The sequence below is a fragment of the Mustela nigripes genome, chromosome 16 (genome assembly GCF_022355385.1).
Source record: "Mustela nigripes isolate SB6536 chromosome 16, MUSNIG.SB6536, whole genome shotgun sequence".
NCBI classification, from domain to species: Eukaryota; Metazoa; Chordata; class Mammalia; order Carnivora; family Mustelidae; genus Mustela; species Mustela nigripes.
Window position 1 is genome coordinate 36,040,891 of NC_081572.1, and position 22,526 is coordinate 36,063,416.

Consider the following 22,526-nt stretch of genomic DNA (forward strand, 5'->3'; position numbering starts at 1 on the left):
TCTGACTGTACTACCTATGATGAACAGATCCAGCCCCCAGAAAGCAAGGATGGACTTTATTTGAAATGTATGCCCACTTATTTAAGTTCTAAAAACTCAAGTTCGTAGGATATGCAGTTTGTTTGGGAGGAAGCTGAGTGTGTGTGTACCTTTTGCTGTTGGGAAATGAACCTTGGTCTCTCCTTTTCATCCCCATGGCTAGTCTGCTGTGTACCTTGGAGCATGATTTCTCATACACACACAGATGACTTGTTTAATCATCAGATAGCCATGTTCTTATATCCATGTTATAGGTGAGTAAACTGAGGCTTAGTTAAATAAGTAAATAAAAGGCAGAGGTAAAATTCAAACCCAGATCGCTTGGGTCTGAAGTCCACTTTCTGTGACCTCATTCTCATTGGGAGGGAAGAGTATGAGGCCAAGGAAACCTGCTTTCCAGCATCTGACACAATGGCTGAGTAAAATAAAAACCAGAAGAGAGACTGGAATAAATGACTGAAGATTTGTAAATTTTGTCTGGATTTTTTTTGTGTGTTTAGAAAAGTCAGAAATTGTACTGATGACCCTACCAGCTATGTGAAGGGCTTGGATCTGACTGCTAAGCAATTATCTCCAGGGCCCATCACTGTGAGGAGTGAAGGGGCATCAGGCTTCATTAAAGCCAACAAGCTTGGGACTGAAAACAATGCCTCCATCTAACCTGCAACACCAACACACCCTCAATCCAAACATCAAAACACCCAAAAAGCAACAAAGGCTGTTAAAATATAAACAGACACACACGAAACAAACCATACAAATAACATTCTCCACGACGAATCCCAGCAGCCCCAAACCACCCTCCTGAAAGGCAGGTTGATGCACCTGGCAACACTCTGACACGCATTTGTCTGAAATCCCCTCTTTGAGACAGAGCAAAAGCACAGCCAAGAGTAGCAGGGGAGAGTGTATCCCCAAGGGTTTAGGATAGACATCAGTCTAGGGAATTTTAAAGCTATGTATAAGCTTACTCTCAATTCTCAGGCCATGAGAAAGGCAACTGAGAATGGAAAATACTGATAGGTTCGTCAGTGGAGAGGTGGGGGCTTGGCACTTCCTAAGCACTAGGAGCAAAGCACATCTGCATATGCTCACACAGCCTTTCCAGTGTGTTCTCAGCATCCAGGTGCCCACCCTGCCTAGGGAATTCATTGCTACACAACACGGATAAACCGTGGCAGCCACATGTACCAAACAAGGGAGCAGGCTGGTAGGGTGTTTCCACAGTGCCCCATACTCTGGAAACTGGAACAGATCTTATTGGCTTAGGGCGAGATTATCCGTTAGAAGCTGCAGACAAACATTAGACATACACAAGCTGCATATACATAGCGTGTCCCATCATTCATTATGGTCGGCTGACACAGTATTTCGACAACCAAGTAATCAGAGACTTTAAAATAGACTTTCATTCCAGTTAAAGTTTTCAATAAATTTTTTTTTTATTGTTATTTATAACCTGTCCCAGGAAAAAATAATACGTATAACATGAAAAGCCAACTGAGAGTGACCCTGTAGCACCAGCAGTGAAGCAGCTTAATATCACTGGGATTTGCATTGCTATCAAGCTATTCATGCTGAGGCTGGGACCCTGGTGCTAATTTCTAGTAAATTTCACGCTTGATGTCTCCCTGTTGTGGGTCATTGCCGGTTCGTCTAAATAAACTGCTTCCAAATGGCTCTTCCATCTAAATATTCAGCCAGTTTTTATAATTTAATTTTGCATTATGCTGAATAGCCTTCCGGCCAGATAGAACTCATTGGGAAAAAAGCACCAATACCATCTTGACATACTTTTATTTATTTATTTATATTTTTACTGCTCGAATTAGACCTCCTAGGCTGACTAGTAAAGAGTTTTTTTTTTCCCTCCACTAATGTCAATTTTCAGCATAGCAAGAGCTGTCTCTAATCTTTTCCTACTCATTACACACAATTTTGGAGTCATTTTACCCACAGTGCAGTCGGCTCCTGGCTGTGTGTTTGTGTGCACTGAGGGATGGCATAATTGTTTATTTTCCCTCCCTGCATAATCCCCAGCCAGTATTGAAACCAAAACTGCAAACATCTCCCCAAGGGATATGGAATGACTCTCAGCTTAGGTCCCTTTACATGAGATAATATGTAGAAAACATCCTGACCTGTATGTAAATGTGAAAGGCGATGTTCTTCCCCCTCCTACGTTCACACTGATCTCTATCTTCCCTAAAGCTTATTTATCTTAAGTGATGTGTGAACGGATGCAGCAGCAACAAAATTCAGAAGGCAGAACTGGCCCTGGTCTGTATCGGGCCAGTAACTCATTTTTGACCAGGGGCAGGGGAGAAGGGGGATGGGGGAAATTATTGTTTAATGGGTACAGATTTTATGTCAGGGATGATGAAAAGGTTTGGGGTATATTTAGTGCTGACGGTTACGTAACGCTGTGAATATATTTAATGCCACTGAATTATACACTTACAGATGGTTAAAATGATAAATATTATGTGTATTTTGCAGCAGTAAAAAAAAAAAAAAATAAACAACTCCTATCTTAACTCTTAACATTTCTTGTCACAATAGTCAAGGACAACTTCAAAGCAGAGGGCATGTAGGTGGCTAATAACTTCCTATACAGTCTATTCTAGAGATGTTCTAGTAGAGCTGGCTTGGTCCTAGGCTCTAAACTCTGCCAACTGTTATAGGAAGACAAGACAGATTTGCGTTCCTCTCCCAGCTCTGTCATTTTTTAGCTTAATGATCTTGGAAAATTTACTTAACCTAAGTCTCAATGTCTGTAAAACGCCGATAAATAATATAGCTTACCCCTTAGAAGGGCTTGTTGTGATGATTATGTACGATAATGCATATAAAATGGTTAGCAGGGTTTCTGGTGAAAGGAGCTCAACAAATCTTAATTGTTGTTGTTATTCTTACATGGCTAGCAGCCAATATGGGCCTGAGCCAGAACATGCAGCAGTTGAAGCTTTTCCTACAAGCAGCAAACTTCTGAACTCTGGACTCCTTAGGACAAAAGATCCAGGCTGGCTTACTCCTAAGCAATGTCAGGAAGAGTGAAAGCTCAACAGCCCTTGGGAAGAGAGGTAACTAAGGAGTACTGGCATTGCCTTCTCTAAGTCTTAATGTAAATCTTTTGTTGTTGTTGTTTGTTTTTTTAAGATTTTATTTATTTCAGAGAGCAGAGAGAGAGAGAGAGAAAGCCATGTGCAGGCACCCATGCACAAGTTGGGGGGAGGGGCAGAGGGAGAGGGAGCAGCAGACTCCCTGATGAGCGGGAAGCCCAATGTGGGCCTCAATCTCAGGCAGAGGGGAAGGCAGTGGCTTAACCGACTGAGCCAACCAGGTGCCCCGCCTTAATGTAAATCTTACAGCTAAGAAATCTGGGATCAAGTGAAATTGGATGTTAAACAAATCTCACATATATGAATGAAAGGGCTTTCACGCGCCTCCTCCGGGGGAAAAAAAAAACACTTCAGTATAATATACTCTTTGAACACTGCAGTATTTTGTTCAAAACCTTTTTCTTGACTCCTTGAGGCAATGTCTGTCTCTGACTCAGTTTTGTTTTCTCAGAAGTAGCTAGCAGCGTTCCTTGCGCATAGGAACTCAATAAAAATGTGCAGGATTGACTTGTTTAACCTATATTTTCAACATCGCACAGCATTTTCACTGATTTATTCTCTTCATCATAAAATAATCCACCTGAGAGTCTATAAAAGTACATAAACATTAATTTGCATGTACAGTCCAAGTCTCCCTCAAGAAAAGTGCAAAATGTGGTAGTTCTCCAGCAAATATGGTCAAAGGGGAACTTTGCAGCTTAAAAAAAGAAAAGAAAAACCACCTTAGTCTTCCGTATTTTGCCAGGGAAGCCTGGCGGTCCAGGGCTTTCCCAAGCCAGATTAAAGGAAAGTTATTGGCACAAGGCTCTAACCTTTCTCCACACACAGCTGATAATCTATAAAAGGGTAACTGTCTCAGGCTTCTCCTCCCTCGGAGGGAGAGGTGCTCTTGCCCCAAGCTATTTCTGGGTTCACTGTTTCACATTTTATAAATCCTTATCTCTAACCACTCTACTCCAACATTGCCAACTCCTCCCTCCTTCCATTCCCCTAACTCATTCTATTACTTCAGAACCCTGAGTTCTCCCCCAGTGAACAAAGTTAACATTGATCAGTGTATTCATCCCCTACTGGTAGGTAGTCTCTGGTCTCCACATGGTCATGAAGCTCTGGCCATTGGAGAGAGAGCTTCGCTGCTATAAGAGGGAGAACAGGTTTTTTGGCTCTCCTGAACCATCCACAGTGGCTCTGCACAGGGAGGATTCTCAGTAAATGGTAGCTCCCTACATCACTAAGCAATTCCCGTGGCACAGAACAGAGCCTGTGTGATGATGGTTTAATATGCTGGAGCCACAGGCCCAGGGCTATTGCTGGATAAGAATAAAATACACCACAAATTACCACAAAGAACAGCTTCTCAGACAGAATTTGTTTGTTTTCTTCTGGTGAAAGCTAATTTCAGTATCTACCTTGGTCACGACAGAGCATTAGAGCATTAGCATCAACAAAGAATATGCCGAGAAAAGAGGGACAGAGGCTAGCACAATCACAGTTCCCCAGACCATCAGAACAGTCTATCGTTCACCTGTGAAAGCTAAATCCACAACAGCAGCCCATCTAGATCACATCAGTAGACTGTTCTGAAATTTTGCACCAAACTGAAAAGCACGCAGTATTTTCTCCACTCAAGTTGCAACTCAGAAGATTTGTTTCAGAGAAAGTATAATCCCCAAAAAGCCTAGCGTGATGGGCTGTAAGGATACCCATTGGTTCTGTGCAGTATAAACCCTCCCTCCCCGTCTGTAAAGTTCTGGAGAAACAGTTCAGCCCCTCCAGCCCAGAGCCAGGCCAGTTACCTTTCATTCCACCAGAGAAGCCTCTCCAGTTGGCAAAGACCATCAGAGGCAGCCCTTCACGGTTGAAGTCCTTGATAGCCTGATAGGTCTTAAACGCAGAGTCTGGGAACCAAACCTGGCCAGCCTGCTGGATTATCTATTGGGGAAAGTCAAAAAGGAAGACACAATTAACAACAGAGTTTGAGGGGGAATTTCTGCAAGGTGAACAAGGTTTTACCTGTTTACTTTAAAAACCCAACCAAACCAACCAACCAAAAACCGCTGTTGTTCATCAAGAGGATCATCTTTGAATTCAAAAAGAAGAAAGGATCATGGATCTTTGACTTTGTTGAATATTTCTTTTTAGTCCTGATTATACCACCACTCCTCAGTCAGAAGGAGGAAACCTTACTGCTTCTAATGGAAGAATGCAGTCTTGAGAATACTCATTGTAGACTTCCTGAAGGCAACGTGAAGTCACTCAACTACACTAGTCCTCAGAACAGTCCTAACTGTACACAGTCTCCAGTCCTCTCTCCTCTGTGCTTAGTACAAGCTTTCTCTGGACTATGGTTGGTCAACAGACACCTGATGTGACATTGCTGAGTAACCTCTTTCCTGGTCTTTCCCACCCCTCATCTTCTGACCCTTGTCAGGATGTAAAAAATATAATCTACTCTTTTAAAACAAAGATGAGTCGTGGTGTTCACATTTGCCATTAAGGCAGACTTCTTAATTCTAGAATAACTCATCCATGTGTATGTTCAGAGTATCTGGGACCAAAGAGCCCGCAGTTGCCTTCCAGAAGACTACCTCCCCAAGGAACCCAGACTGTTCTCTAGCATCAACAAGACCACTATAAAGACCTAAGTAATTTTTCAGTTAGAATTTAGCTTGTAGTCCATTTAGAGTCATCTTAAAAGTGAGCACATGGTGGTGTGCAATACCCCCAGTACATCCACAGGCTGTGCAGAAAGGAAAGCCAGCTCCGAGCACAGGAGCACAGGGTACTTGAGGTTACTGACCTTGGCTTCAGAATCCAGGTTTGCAGGATCGGCGGGGATACTTAGTTCCACTGTTCGGGTTTCTACGGCAACTACTCCCACAGGTATTCCTCCTAGCCTACAAAAAATGAGCCAAAGAAGAACTGAAAGCATGTAAATAGTACAGTTGGTCATTTTTTTTTCCAGACCTATATCAAAAGATTGGGGTGCGTGTGGGGGGTCTGGAAACTGCAAATACAGAGAACGGGAAAATCTGACTCTTCTACCCTCAGAATCACTCCTGTCCTCCATCACATAATCAATTCAAACCAAGAGTTGTACCAGGGGAGCTTCAGCATTTAGACCCAACAGGCTAGATGTGTGTGTGCGCACACATATGCACGTACGCACACATCTTTTTCTATGGATCCCAAATGACATTTCTCAGCTCACTCTGGAGCATCTCTTTGGTGAAGACAGAGGGAAAGGGTCTGAGAGGTGGGAGGTGCCTGAAATTACACTGGGCAATACAATGAATCCCATATACCCAATACCCATCTTCACTAATCAACTCCTGGCCAGTTTTGTTTCATCTTCATTTCTAACTACTTTCCCCTCCGTGAGTCCCATGTTATTTTGAAGGAAATATTAAGTGTATAATTTTGTCTATAAATACTTCAGCATCTGAAAGATAAAGACCACTATACTATTATCACAATAGTAGTTTTATTTTAATAAAAAGTCCAGAGTATTTTTTTGGGGGGGGGTTGCATAGGTGTGTTATGGGGATGATGAAAAATATGTGCCAAGGGTACAGAGGTGGTTAAATAAGCCCTCAACTTTCTCTTTCACTGGAAAAGAGCAGTAGCACAGGGATAACCTGCAGTCATTACTCTTGGTGAAACAGGTGATCTGTATTGAAAGTATGCATTTAATCGCCAACATATGTTAATTTAAAAAACTCTTCAGGAGCTCAAAGCCTCTGCTGCACAGATGGTGCACGATTCCCTCTCAGCTTGGTCCTCAAAAAGATTTCCTGGTAAAAATCAGGAAGAATGGGAGAGAGGGGAAAGTGGGGGGAGGGGTGGCAGTAGCTGCAGGTACAGGGTGAGTCAGTGAGTCTTTACTCTGGAAAATGTGATTCACTCTTCACTTTCTCAGCTGCATTCCTTGGGGCCGAGGCTGGGATGGGTTATAGTCTCTCATTCCCCCAGCATCTCCATAACAAACTTTTCCATGAAGGATGGTCTTTGGTTGTCACACTGGCTACTGGAAATGTATTCTTGTCATCGCAAGAGGCCTGACAGGGGCCTGAGTGGGGACCACCCACCCCCTTGTCACTTGCCTGCACTGAATCAGAATCAAAAGCCCTCTAGACAACCAGACAACGAGCATGAGGTACACAGGAGGGTTTAGAAATATTTCTGTTCACAATGATTAACAATCCAACTGGAAACTTGTAATTGCAAAAGCCACCCTAAATCGGTAACTTATAACTTATATATTAGGGCCCATGTGACCTAATAAAGAACATCTTTATCCGAGTATTACAGTTATTTATTGAACTTGAAAACAGCTCAGAACAACTTCTGTTTTCTATTATACTTCATATAAATTTTATCAGGCTAGCACATGAAGATGCTACATCTTGTTTTATAGTGTGTCCCTGGACAAGGTGCCATGGAATAATAAAAGACAATTTACAGCCAATAGCACACATATTCCAAACATATATACCAAAGATGAGTTTTGGCAGCACTTACAGTAACAATCCCAGAAGAATACATTTATATTTATTTCTCGAAATGCCATTGCTTTTGAAAGAAGCTAGCTCCATTTGTGTTTTATATACTTGTGAGCATGTGTATGTGTTTGAAGTAAGAAGCCCAGAACTCATCAGATGGAAAGAAAGGAAGAAGTCCGAGTGAGTGTTGCAATAAACAATGGCAGAGCTAACTAAAGCCAAGCTTGACTGATCTTGCTCACAGAACAATCCCTTTTCTTCCAATCATAAGTGTAAAGCATTATTCTCTTGTTTCCCGTGGGAGGATCTTAAAGACCTTAACAAAGGTTTCGCTTTCAGAGGCTTAAAATCTGTCACGTTTTTAACAGAAGGAAGACTGAAGCAGCATAGGTAACAGACAAATTTTCAAAAAAGTTGGTCTGCATGTGATGTCAGGGCCCCCCATAACAAACTGATAGATCCTGGGTAGGAGGGCTCTCTCCCTAGTGCACCCCCCACCCCCACTCCCAGTAAGAATTTTATGAGGCACAAAGAATAGTTCTCCTGGGCCCCAGAAGCCCCAGAAGCCTGTGGTGAGGGTAGAAGACCTGAAATGCGAGAGAAAATGGGAGCTAGCCCCTGTGAGTTTTGGTCTGGGCTGGCTCCAGGCCTGACTCTTACTCAGAGTCACAGTGGAAGATCCTGTCTGTTGGATTCGCCATCTGATGGCTCCTTGTCATTGGCAGCATGAGACATGCTGACCTGCTGTACTGAGAGAACCACAAAGCCTAGAATTATTTTCAAGGCTAGAATCTAAATCTCAACCCAATGTGGCATGTTTGAGAATCTTGAGCAGGTGCCACTTTTCACCAAGATAAGGAAAACTGATTGCCCCCGAGAGGAAGGTGAGCTCCAGATGTGGGTCCCTAGGGCAGCATGTCTCTGCAGTGCAGAACGAGATTAAGATCAGTCTTGGCAGGTGCTCGTTACAGCGAGTGCTACAGATTATTTCGTGCAGAGCTGGCTGTTGAGTGAAGCACTTCTTAGAGTGGGTATTAAAATTTAATAGAAACTTCAATTTCCCATTTGAAAAATATAGGTAGCCCGGCAAATCTATTCCAGTTTATTTTACTCATTTCTGTTTCAGGTAAACTTTTTTCTTTGCAATTCAAATCTGATGATAAGCCAGTATCATGTGCATTTGCTATACTTAAATAATCTTGATGCCAGGAAGGAACTTCTTCTAGGTTACATAGATCTTTGGGTTACATGGCAAGGTAGATGAGTCTGATTCATTTGTCACCTTCCTTGGAAAGAAAATGGTCTTTGGGGAAGGGGAAGGTCACTAGTGGGCTATGGCTATTGTCTTTGGGCTTTACAGCCCTCGAAGAGCTTTTCTTTCAGTGTTGTAAAAAGGAAATGTCAAAACCAGACTTCAGATCAAACGCATCGCTGAAGTGACACAGTAAATGACGACTGGGAACCAGTGCTCCAGTTATGCTGCCTTGGGCATGACTATAATTCAATATTCTTAGGAAGTTTAGACAAAGAGAACATTATTGGTTAAAAACAAAAACAAAAACAAAAACAAAAACAATGACGACGACCACCACCATAAAAAAAAAAAACCCACCTGCCCCCGCAAATCTCTATAGTCATGGCCTGTTCCTTTCTTGTTTTTAGTTGGGAGGAAGAAGAGCTTCCAAAACAGAAGAGCTCTTACCTGGCTCTGCCAACCACCACAGTCTGGGCCCAGGGTTGCATGATCTCCGAGAAAGATCCATAGTCAAAAAATCCACTCAACCACTGACCTTTCTGGGCTACAGAAGAGAAAGAAAGAGAACAAAGAGAGAATAAAGACCATCAATCTATTGAAAATGCACTGGAACTGGCAAATCTGAGGTTGGATGTGGGGGATTGTTTTGGGGAGTTTGCTGTTGTTTTTAACCATATTATAATAGATGCAGGCGTTAGGCAATGAATGCTCATCTGCCTTCAGACATCATCTCCTATTTCATTTGCTAGTCTGCATAAAAAGAATCATTTATCAGCAAAAGCATCATTTATTGTTAAACGATGGGGTTCAGCTAGCAGAGAGTTTGCATGTTTTTAAATAAATAACTTTGCTTTTTTCAAAACACTACAAACATTTGTCAAAAGGCAGCCAAGTCATTAAAGTGTTTTCAAAATGTCTATTTCTATTTTAAAACTTAGCTTACAATTTTGTTTGGTTCCATTGGCTTTTTAAAGTGGGAAGCTGAAGACAGCCAATGATAACTATTAACGATCAGATAAGGACCCAAATTTGCAGAAAAGAAAAGGGACTTGGCTTCTCTGTTAGAAAAGCAGAAAGATACATCCACTTTACTTACAGCTGAAAAAGTATAATCTTCCTATAAGAAAGGGCCATGCCCATATACTCTTGACACACAGCAAAAATATAATGGTTAAGATGCACACACCTAATGTCATTAACCTCCCCTGAACACAGAATTTCCTTCATTGGCAAGACACGTAACTTTGGACATCTTAGGTTAAGAAAAAAACTTTTGTTCCACAGGTATCTGTGTTTGACCAAGGCCCCATAAAAGCTTCTGCAAATAACTGTTTCCTAGCTTGCCCCTCAGCTCAGGGTTCCTCAGTGATCCTTCTAATTTGAACATGGCCCTCCGCCCCCTAAAAACTCAAGTCCAAAACCAATTAAAAGTGGAGATCCGAGCAAGCTAACCTCTGCTGACTTAAACAGGATGGAGAGTGTTTTATCAAGACTAAATTTGTAATTACTGTGTTCTACATTCCTTGCCTCTATGGCCCCAGTGTAAAATGTGATCATCCATTTCAAAATTATCTCTCTATCGCGAGCCCAAAGCTGATCGTTTAGATTCTGGTCTCGTGTTGGGCGTCAGTTTGAAGAATATCACAGCACTATCTCCTCTAATAAATGACTTTAACTTTTCACCTAGAAGATATCTGCTTTAACTTATCACAGGGAATCATCTGCTTTCTTTAACGCTTCCACTAAATTAAAATCTGAAGTCACTCGATTTGGGAGCGAATGTTAGCTGCAGAGACAGCAGGATGAATTGCTAGGGAGTCGATGAAAAAATATTATCCAAAAAACCAGAAAACTTAGTTTATCACAAATTTCATTTTATGCTGCAGATCTCATTAATAATGGCCGGGATAATGCCCACCTACATACACACACATCTGTTCACCCCATGAAAGAGGGCTCACATTCTGATGAAGGTTCTAAATCAAACTTCTAAGTGGATCAGGATACTGAAATCTTAACCTCATATGCTTGGGTCATTTTATGATTCTTACTTCAAAAACAATGATTTGGAACAACAATGGAAAGACTTTCTTCTTTAAAAACCCTTCTGGCTTGGGGCGCCTGGGCGGCTTAGTGGGTTAAGCCTCTGCCTTCAGCTCAGGTCATGATCTCAGGGTCCTGGGATGGAGCCTTGCATTGGGCTTTCTGCTTGGCAGGGAGCCTGCTTCCCTCCTCTCTCTGCCTGTCTCTCTTCCTACTTGTGATCTCTGTCTGTCAAATAAATAAATAAAATCTTAAAAAAAAAAAAATTTAAAAATTAAAAAAAAAAAAAAACCTCCTGCCTTGTGTGTCAGTTGGGGGAGGGGACTCACTGGTGGGCCATGGCTGGTGTAGTTAGATTTCATCCCCCAACCCCCAAAGAGCAGGTTGCGTTCAGTTCAGATGTAGAACTCAGAAGCCAGCTAAGATATACCCCCAACCCCCTACCATGATTCCCAGGAGAAGACTCACAGAGTCTTGTTCTGAATTCTCCTAGAAAAGTCCTGGATTTTAAGGCCGACAGGTATCTTACGATCACAGTTCTTACTGTAATCATGGCATACAAATGAGAGATAGGGATTATGGTGATTTTTCTGGGTAGAAAAACTAGTTTTATTAAAAGCAACAAGAAAAGGCATCAAAGACAACAGGTAAAATTTTAAATTAAAATTCCTCTGGTGATTTTTCTGTACTATCTGTAGTTGTGCTATAGATTAAGCCCCAATTCCTAAGTAATAGCTGTGTGACCTTGCACAAATCACTTAACTTCTCTGAGCTTGTAAAGTGGTAATCTCTTTTTATCTCTGAGAAGTAGTAAGCCCAATAAGATAATGTATATGGAAGTGCTTTGCAGCCCCACCTAGCTCAGAGTGGGTACAGACAAAGGTTTAAGTCTCCCTTATGCAGACTTCTTTTTTCTTTTAACAAAATCAGTGACTCTTGGGATGCCTGGGTGCCTGAGGGTTAAGCATTTGCCTTTGGCTCAGCTCAGCTCAGGTCAGGATCCCAGGGTCCTGGGATCCAGTCCCACATCGGGCTCCCTGCTGAGCAGGGAGTTTCCTTCCCCCTCTGCCTGCTGCTCCCAGTTGCTTGTGCTCACTCACTCTCTCACTCTTTTTTTTTTTTTTTTTTTAAAGATTTTATTTATTTATTTGTCAGAGAGAGAGCGAGCACAGGCAGACAGAGTGGAAGGCAGAGTCAGAGGGAGAAGCAGGCTCTCTGCAGAGCAAGGAGCCCGATGTGGGACTTGATCCCAGGACGCTGGGATCATGACTTGAGCCAAAGGCAGCTGCTTAACCAACTGAGCCACCCAGGCGTCCCTCACTCTCTCACTCTTGCTCTCTCTCTGACAAATAAATAAAATCTTAAAAAAAAAAAAAATCACAGTGACTCTTAAATTTAGTGAATTATCTTCTGTACTCACTTTCTTTGATAGAGTTGCAATAAACATGTGAAAAAGAACAAACACCCTCTCAAAAACCCTGAAAAAAATAGATTCAAAATGTAGCAGGGGGATTTGGAGCTTCACAAAATAACCACCTGATAAGTAAAATTTGTTAAATCAGCCTAATAGACCAACAAACAAGAATGTACATTCACCTTACCTGGAGCCCCTACTTTTTTTCTGTTGTGTTTTTGTTTTAAAAATAGGTAAAATCAGCCATAAGACAGATTGATATATTAGATGAACATGGGGGGGGAGGGTTTGTTCTTACCTGATCTATTTATAAATTTAAGAGTTCTAGACAATCTCTTAATGAATAATGATCTTATAAGGTAATCTTACATTAATAACTAAAGCAAGTACCAGTACTTTCACCAATATCGTAAGAAAAGAAGGGTACACGCAGGATGGATGCTTGGAAATAGCTTGCTGAGAAGAGTGTAGTCACGTTCCACACTGGAGGGTCAAATATCTTTTCTAAAACTGATCTGATTAATCTCTGTTTACATAGACTAGACGGTCAAAGATTCTATGCATTTACTGCTTAGATTTAACTGTTTTAAAGTCTTTGAACCCATTAAGTAATAAGTGCTTTAATAACAGAATTAACAGAAGAAATATATTAGTTACTGCCCTGCATGTGCGTCAGTGACTGACTTATACACCTAATTTCATTTGGTTCTCATTTGTTCTTGAAGGATTTTCCACCTTGATCTTCAGAGAGCTGTTTTAAAGATATGTCTCATGTACTTGTCACGTACTATCGCGCAGGAATTGGTTAGTGATTAAATGGAAGACTGACAGCCCGAGGGCCAGGGTACTAATGGACCCACCAATATATACCTACTTGGGTGAGGTCGGCCTGCTAGCATCCATCGAGGATCATATGGGGCCTTCGTGGGAACAAACTCGATGATTCTATCTATAGGATCCTTGGAGTTCAAGAGAGGAACTGAACTGCGCACATTCTAAAAGGTGGTTGGGAGGAAAGAGCACAGCAATTAGTGAATAGCAGGCCCAAGGTCCTGACTTAGCCATGATCGTTACAAAGACAGTAGGGACCAGAAACAGAATCATACCCGTCTGCCCCAGCCAACCCCTGAGAACATGGACAGGTCTCAAGTCTCACGTAGGAGTCTGGCAAAAAAAAACCCTGTATATTCTTGCTTCTTGATTTCCATGTACCCACACTTTATGGGAGGCTTCCTGGGGGATGGATAGCTATTACAAAGAAAAAAACCCACAGTGATCTGAGCCCAGATGGACCATGAAGGCTTCTGACTGGGGAAAATATCAGAAAGGGACCTAACCGATGAAATCCAAAGGCAATTTAAAGCCAGAAGCCCAAAGATGGCTGCAAGAAAAAGAAACCGGTAACTTGCAGAGGAGTATTTCATAAAACAGTTTCTCGACCATAAAGAAGAGACCCCAAACACAGAGGCCGTGTGAGCTGTGGTGGAAAGGCCGGGTTCTGGGGGCTCTGTCTGCTGGATGGGAAGGGCTCACCTTGGGCATATAAGACAGCCAGTGCAGGACAGTGAAAACCCCTTCAAAGTCATCGCAAACGATGTTGTGGGTCACCCCATTGTTGTGCATAATCTGGATGCCCCCAAGTTGGTTATTGGAGGTGTATACTTCCCGCCCAAGGACCTGGAGAGACAAGTAGGAGAAAAGGCATTTATCTGTCTGACAGAAATAAAGGCAGAGTCTATTTTGTGACTCTCACTAAAATGGGTTCTTTCCTCCACAAGACACAGATTCCATCCAGCCTCTATGTGTTGTTCGGAGGGACTGTCTGGACCTTTGTCTTAAAAAGAAAGCTGAGAAAATAAAAAAGGCTTTTTTTTTTTTTAAACACAATACTGTTGCAATTCAAAAACCAGCAAGCCTCTCCCTCTCTCAACTAGCTGCCACAGACAGCTGTTAGCATACTTTAAGTCAGCTAGAACTGTGGTGGGGAGCAGAGGCTGTGACCCGGAAGGGTGGGCTACCCCCACATCTGCAGGCCAGCGAACTGCTGCACATATACACAGAGAGGAAACATGCCGGTCTTCTGACAATCTTTAGTGACAAGTCTCACTTAAATGCTGTGAGGTTTGGGTCCCTAATATTTTAAAAGGATTACTTTCCCCCCCTTACATTTGATTTTTAAAGCTGGTCCCCACACACAAGTCCTAAGGCTGGCAAAATCCTGAAGCAACTCATCCATACATGAACCCTGGAGTCTAAACGTCTTTGTGTGCTGGGTGGAGCGCAGTGATTTATACCCAAGCCTGCCTCTCCTCTGTCCTTCTCTTCCAAGGTTCCAGGAAATACAGAGGGCCTCCATCCCTGGTGTATCCCTGGAGGAGTTTAACCCATATGAGGTTGAAAGGCACGTGCAACTGGAAATCACAAAGTTTCCTTTAAAGAAGGAGGAAAAAATACAGGAAGAAAAAATATTCATAGACTTAGAAATTGCAGGGTTTCTTTTTCCCTAGAAGACTGGTTAATAATTTCTTTTAGGGAGGGAGGTTTTCTGACCCAGCAATGGAAGCTGGGCAGCCTGATCACTGACTATTGCAAACTGCTGAGTGTGTAGTAATTGCCAGTCATCTGGGGGTAGCCCTGGAGAGCTTGAAGCAGTTGTGGAGCACTTACTGTGTTTTACCTTTTCTCTTTCCTCTCCCCTCCTCCTTCAGAAAATAACCACAACACAAATTTGCTTCCTTAGTAGCTTTTATTCATTTTCAGTCTCTGGGAAGAATCTAATAAAGGGAAGACCAGCAAACTCTACCTGTATATTCCTATCTTGCCCCTTCCTGATAAGAGATTTGAGATGTTTCCCCCATGCTGGGTCAGCCCAGACATCAAGTCCCTGCAAAGGATGAGGAAGTTGGCGACCAAAGTCATCACCTCAGTGTGACCCAGCTGGCCTCCACTCCTCTTAACTTCAGTGAGGCAGCGAGGAAGAGACTCTTCGGAAAGGAATATGGAGAGCAAAACTGCTTTCCTTGGTGAGGAAGTGCAGAGAACCAGTCTTTGCAGACAGCCCTGAGCTGAGCAACACACCAGCAACTCCTCTGAAGGAGCCCCAGGAACAGGGGAGACCGAATGTGACCACTGGGCTCCCCCTCCTCCTCTCAGTCTGTCTTTAATCTCAGCCCAGGCACTGTGGCTCCTTTCTCATTCTCCTGCTGTCTCTTTCCATTTGCCCTCTCTCTGACTGATACACTGATCTCTCGGTCACTCGGCTTTCTGCTCCACTGAGTCCATATTACTAATAACACCTCCGCCACGGCCAGTTTACCTCATGAAGGCAGGAGCACATCATTACAAAATAAACTCATAACTTTGACATTCTAGCAAATACACGCCGTTTGTTATTTTGATGGCTTTAGTCTTTCTAACAGGCAGAGGGCATTACATACCTGTTTCATTTATATCTTTAAATGTGTGCACACATGTATAGTCACACATGCATCAGGAAACAAAACGGAACAAAAAACCAACCCAAAACAAATTCCCAAAGCAGTCAGTTGATGGGGGGACCCTGGTGGAAGCAAAACCCCTGTCACTCAGGGAGGCCATGCTCTGATCTGGCTCTGGTTTTATGGACGTCATAAACCCGATGGCCCACAACTGGTCCTTCTGGGACAGACTGCCTCTCTGCCAGAAGTCATTCAGTGTGATCAGCAGTATTTTTAATTATTAAAATAAAATTGGAAAGGGGGAAAAGAAATAAAAAGGAGACACTGCACTGACCCTGAATATCTGATGTTCACAATCTGTGTGAGCCAGGAACTCCTTGCCGCCTAGAAGAGAGCTGGGGCCGCTTCCTACTCAGAAAGATGGTTTTCTTTCGTTGGAAACACTATTTCTAGTACTTTATTAATGTCCACTTGCTTAGAACCTCACATCCTTCCAAAATGAATGATGGACAGAAGAAGAACCAATCTTGGCAAAGGGACCAAAGTGGACCAAGAGCTGCTTGGCTGTTCAAATACACCTTCCTCACACATCTTTGTCCTTCATTTCGAAAGGCAAGAGCATCCAGAACTGGCACTACCCTTGGAGGCTCTGCCACTTGCCCATTCCACTCCATACTCCTATAAATTAACAGGAGACAAACTTGGAGGGAGCAAGAGTTTAATCACCTAGGACATCTTCCCCTTACAAGCAAAACTCAGTTTCTGACGTGTTGGCGTTGTTCTGAAAAGGTAGTGTTGATTCAGAAAAAAGCCTCACAAGGGCTTACCACAACCGAGGACACCATCTCTGGACTAAAGAAATGTTTGTCATGTGAGAAAATTCATTTACTTCGAAAATTAAAAGGAAAAATTATAGGTTAGACTAATAGAGTCTCCAAATGGCTCTCTGTGACTGGCCTTATCTTAGGGGGTAGGGGCGGGGAGGGAAGGACACGCAGAAATGAAACCTGCTTCAGTAATCACAAACAAATGCTAATAATCATAGCTACTTTACAGTCGGTGAAGAGAAAGCAGGAGCCTCCAGTTCATCTTCAGTGACCGTATGCCTGGAGCATGCACCGGGAGAATGAGGGTGCACACAATAGCTCCTGATTTACAGGGGTCGTTGCTGACTCAAGTGGTTTTAATGATTTTAGAATACTTCACCACAAAAGCTCCAACGAAAGAAGCAGAATCTGGGCGAGGACCAAATCCATTCTGCCTAACTCTGAAATGATCACGCCAGAGCAGTTATGCAAACCCTGATCGGCATCTAGGAAGGCAAAGAGAAGAGCCTGACAGAGGCAGGACCACTGTTTTATGCTTCAGTATTGCCCTACCAACCTTTCACAGAAAAATGGGGAGGTAAACGAGCCTCACTGACTTAGTATTTTCATGAAGGAGGTGAGCTTTGTTTGTCAGTTTTTCAGCCATGACATAGCTATACAAATCCAGTTGCTGGATTTCCAGCTTTCCCAAATTACTTGTCTCACATCTTCTACTGCGTGATGCAAACTTTTTATCTTCCCATCAAGCATCAGTAACCATATTTAAACACAGGAGCCACTCCAAGAGGGGTGGCTTCCGAGGCCCCACTTTGTTGGTCCCCAGGTTTAGGTGGAGACGCAGAACCATAAAAGATTAGGAGGAGGCAGCCCCTCAGGGCCGTCCGCTAAAGAGTGCCCACATGCACAGAAACTGAGCAAGGGGTGACTTGGAGGGGAAAGAGGATCTTCATCCACTCGATATAAATGTAAGCCTCATCCAGCTCTCCATTCATTGCGGGGGGCAGACCTGAGAATTAAGGGCCCCAACTAAAAGCCAGCGATTAGCAGAGACACAGTTGTTAAAGGCTCCACCGAAGATGCAACACGGCCTCTAGAAATTTCGAGATACATAAGAAGTACAAATGAACGCAGTCATACATACATGCTAAGGCTGCTGCTGTTGTTGCTGCTTATCTAGAGACACCGCAGACAGCTCAGGTTTACCACAGCTGACAGGCAATGAAAACAGGCTAATATACCGCCTGCTCTCTCCCTTAAATCCCTTTTTGGAGATCAAGATAAACACGTTCTTCCTTTCCCCAGTGCTCCAGACGTTTGACTGAAGTGGCAGAGCATTGTGAGGTTTTGTGCAAATGAAATCACTGTGTAATACTGAATGAGTATAGTATTTACTTGTCAGGATATTTGTCAGCACAGGCATGGAGATTTCCAAGTTTCAGAGATGCAACTTAGCTCAATTTTTTAAGAAAAACTGCCTTTGTCCTGATAGACACATTAGGTTGGGGGCCTTTAGACTTACAGGCAAATATTTGCAATCGTGTGCTGAAGATGTGAAAAATAATGATGCATATCGGTGGAATAAAAAATGAAATCTACTGCTGCTTTTCTCCCGTTAGCCAATCTTTCCCCCCTTTAAACAGTTCTTGGGTCAGGGCAAGCTTCTATTTAAAGAAGCAGGAAGTATAAAATTCCTCTTGCATCTAAGAATTTAGGCTACACAAACTGAGTCCTTGCTGCAATCCTACCTCTCCTTACGGTATTTCCATCCTCAAGAGGATGTAAGGCGGGGTTTTGTACGTTTCCCGGGCAATTATCATTACTGGACTTTGTTCATGATTCTAGATATTAAAGTCACTGTGGGATCTGTCAGGTTATGGATAAAGGTTTGGCTAAGGCAGAAAGAGAGATGGGAAAAAAATAAGTGGAAGCAGGAAAAAATTGGTAAAATAGGGACAAAAGAAAGGAGGAAGAATGAGAGAGGAAAAGGGAGGGGGGAGAAAAGAGGAAGGGAGAGGAAAAAATGCAATAGCTCATCTACTCTGCTGCTAACACCCTCCTCTCTGACCTGAGAGGACTACATTTTTAAAAGCTGACAAGTAATTCAATCTCCAATTAACAATTTTAAGTGGTGCAGCACATATTACTGTGTAAATGTTTCTCCAGGAATATATCCAAGGGTGAATGGAATTAAATCTCTAGGGAGACAGAACTGGAGCCTATGCAACCAAGAACGTTTGGGGGTTCCCAAAACAGAGCCTCTTGATACACGGACTAAGGGTTACAACTCCCTCTCCCCTCTTCATTGCCACTTGTCACTGGCAAACTGGAGTGCTGGTTGGCAGCTGGTAGTCTAGGACTGGGGATCGAGAAGGGACACAGTGAACTACTGCTGGCACAAGATAGGAGAGCCTCCAACCTGAGCCCAAACTGGATTCAAGACCATCCACTGCAAGACCAAAACCCTCTCCACACACAGCAGTATTATGAAGTGATTGGGTCTGCTGATGGGTAAACTGGGAGTAAAGAAAGGGACAGGGCAACCAGTGATGGGGAGAAGATATACCAAGGGGAGACTGAGATATAGGCCCCTGAAAGACCTCTGCTTACTGAGGAGTGGGGCAAACAGAGTCATGAGTTAGACGCAGAAGGATGACAAGGATTTGAAGGTGGACTATGTGAGGAAAGAAATGCATTTTTAATGTTATGGGGGTAGAGAAGAGCCATATGACTGTTTGCCTGTCAAACGTATGAGAAAAGGCATAGGCTTCCAGAGTGAAAATTGATTGCCAAAGAGAAATCACTTCTCTCAGGGATCCAACAACTGCTCATTGATCTATAGACTTGAATGTATTGAAAATAAATTGCTTCCAAATATGGAAATTTTTATAAAAAAATCTAGTTTATTGAGGTATAATTTACATACAGAAAAATCATTGTTAGGTGTAGAATTTTATGAATTTAGACAAATATATACACTCATACAACCACCATCAAGATTACCTCAAAAGATTCCCTCTAGGAGGCGGGATCAAGATGGCAGCACAGGAAGATTATGAGTTCACATCCTCCCACGAACAAATCAGAACAACGACTACATATAGAAAAACTATCTCTGAAAATGAACTGAAGACTAACAGAAGAGATTTTATACAACTAAGAATATAAAGAAAAAGCCACATCAAGATGAGTGGGCAGGGCAGTTAGGTCTAGTCAGGACTCACACCCCTGGCACGGTGACCTACAGTGGGAGGGGTACTGCAACTACAGAGGCCCTCCCTGAGGAATAAGGGGTCCCGGCCCTATACCGGGCTCCTCAGTTCAGGGGACCTGCAGCAGCAAGCAGAGCTCCTATAACATCTGGCTTTGAAATCTAGTAGGGCTTATGTCCAGGAGGGCAGCAGGAAACAATCTGTACATGAAGGGCTCACATAATTTTACTACCTCCAAGTCCCAGTGTAGAGGCAGTAGATTGAAAAGCATGGGAGTTACATGTGAAGGAGATTCACTGACTAATTTTAAGGCATGTGCTAGAGGGGCAGAGATCTGCTGGAATATTCTCCAGGGAAGGAAGCATCAGCAGACACCAATTTCATCCCCTCTTCTACCTAGTTGGCCCGGTAGCAGTGAGAGACAGTTCTGACATTCTCCATCTCCTGTGCTAGCACTACTCACCACACTCCAGCATTCACCCGTAGACTCCTCATTCCCCCCAATACCAGAGTAAAACCCTGAGGGGCCAGCCTCACACACTAGCAAGTATGCACTAACTGTGCTACTGGCTCCAAAGGATAGACTCTACATAAAGACACTTTTTAAAGATGAGGAGATAAAAGTGATCTACCTAATACATAAAAATAAACACAGAGAGTTAAGCAAAATGAGACAAGAGAACACATTCCAAATTAAACAGTAACATGAAAATCTCAGGAAACGAACTAAATGAAATGGAGATAAGCAATCTACCAGATAAAGAGTTCAAAGTAATGATCATAAAGATGCTCACTAAACTCAAGAAAATGGAAGAACACAATAAGAGAGAGAAAATATAAAAAAGAACAAATCAGAAGAATACAATAACTGAAATGAAAAATACACTAGAGAGAATCAATAGCAGATTAGATAATGCAGAAGAGTGGATCAGCAATGTGGAAGGTAAGAGTAGTGGAACCCATACAATGAGAACAGCAAAAAGAAAAAAAGAATGAAAAAATGAGGATAGTTTCAGGGACTTCTAGGACAACAGCAAGCATACTAACATTTGCACTGTAGTGGTCCCAGAAGGAAAAGAGAAAAGGAAAGGAACAGAAAACCTATTTGAAGACATAATGGATGAAAATTTCCGTAACCTGGGGAAGGAAACAGACATCCAAGTCCAGGAAACACAGTCCCAAATAAAATGAACCCACAGAGAGCCACACCAAGACATAATACTATACTATACATCACTATATTGATTATAATACACTATAATCAAAGTGTCAGTAGTTAAAGACAGAATCTTAAGGGAAGTAAGAGAAAAATTTATTACGTACAAGGAGACCCCCATAAGGCCATGAGCTGATTTTTAAAAAATTTTTATTTTTATTTTAAAAATTACCATATAATGTATTATTTGCCCAAGGGGTACAGGTCTGTGAATCATCAGGCTTACACATTTCACAGCACTCACCATAGCACATACCCTCTCCACTGTTCATAATCCAGCTACCTATCCCTACCACCCCCCGCCAGCAGCCCTCAGCTTGTTTCATGAGATTGAGTCTCTTACAGTTTGTCTCCCTCCTGATCCCATCTTGTTTAATTTTTTTCCTTCCCTACCTCCCACAACCCCCTTCCCTGCCTCTTAAATTCCTCCAATAGGAGAGATCATATGATAACTGTCTTTCTCTGATTGACTTATTTTGCTCAGCATAATACCCTCTAATTCCATCTACACATGAGCTGATTTTTTAGCATAAACTTTACAGGCCAGAAGGGAGTGGCATGATATATTCAAAGTGCTGAAAGGGAAGAACTTACAACCAAGAACAGTTCACCCAGCAAGGTTATCACTCAGAATAGAAGAGATAAGGGGTTTCCCAGAAAGCAAGAGCTAAAGGAGTTCATCATCACCAAACCAGGCTTAATAAGAAATATTAAAGGGACTTTAAATGGAAAAGAAAAGGCCATCACTAGAAATAGGAAAATTATTAAAATTATTATAAAGGAAAATATCTAACTGGTAAAGGCAAAAATATGGTAAAGGTAGTGGATCAACTACCTTCATAATTAGTATGAAGGTTAAAAGACAAAAGTAATAAAAATCATCTAGACCTACAAGAGAGGTCAAAAGATACACAAAATAGTAAGATATATGGGGCGCCTGGGTGGCTCTGTGGGTTAAAACCTCTGCCTTTGGCTCAGGTCATGATCCAGGGGTCCTGAGTTTGAGCCCCACATGGGACTCTGCAGGGAGCCTGCTTCCTCCTCTCTCTCTGCCTGCCTGTCTGCCTACTTGTGATCTCTGTCTGTCAAATAAATAAATAAAATCTTTAAAAAAAATACACAAAATAGTAAGATATAAAAGATGACATCAAAAACATAAAATGTGGGTTGGGGGATGGAAACGCAGTGCTTTTAGAATGCACTTGAACGTAAGTGACCATCAACTTAAAATAGCCTTATATACACAGGATATCATATATGAACCGCATGATAATCCCAAACCAAATATCAATAGTAGATACACAGAAGATAAAGAGAAAGGGATGCCAATATAACATTAAAGAAGTCACCAAATCATAAATCAAGAGAGCAAGAGAAGAGAGTAACAGAGATGATCTACAAAAATATCCAGAAAACAATCAACAAAATGGCAATAAGTACATATCTATCAATAATTACTTTA

The 22,526-nt window shown here is 42.3% G+C and overlaps 1 protein-coding gene across 6 annotated transcripts in view; it reads right to left on the bottom strand.

Annotated features, from left to right (window-relative positions):
• The window catches only part of ACACA (acetyl-CoA carboxylase alpha), a 284,911-nt gene that overhangs the window by 28,703 nt on the left and 233,682 nt on the right, over positions 1-22,526 (bottom strand). For all 6 annotated transcript variants that reach the window (XM_059379646.1, XM_059379645.1, XM_059379644.1 and 3 more), the window contains 5 exons: positions 13,909-14,052; positions 13,250-13,370; positions 9,366-9,462; positions 5,962-6,058; positions 4,958-5,093 (listed from right to left, as the gene is read on the bottom strand). In XM_059379646.1, coding sequence (XP_059235629.1) covers positions 4,958-5,093; positions 5,962-6,058; positions 9,366-9,462; positions 13,250-13,370; positions 13,909-14,052 — 595 coding nt within the window. The remainder of the gene's footprint in view (positions 1-4,957; positions 5,094-5,961; positions 6,059-9,365; positions 9,463-13,249; positions 13,371-13,908; positions 14,053-22,526) is intronic.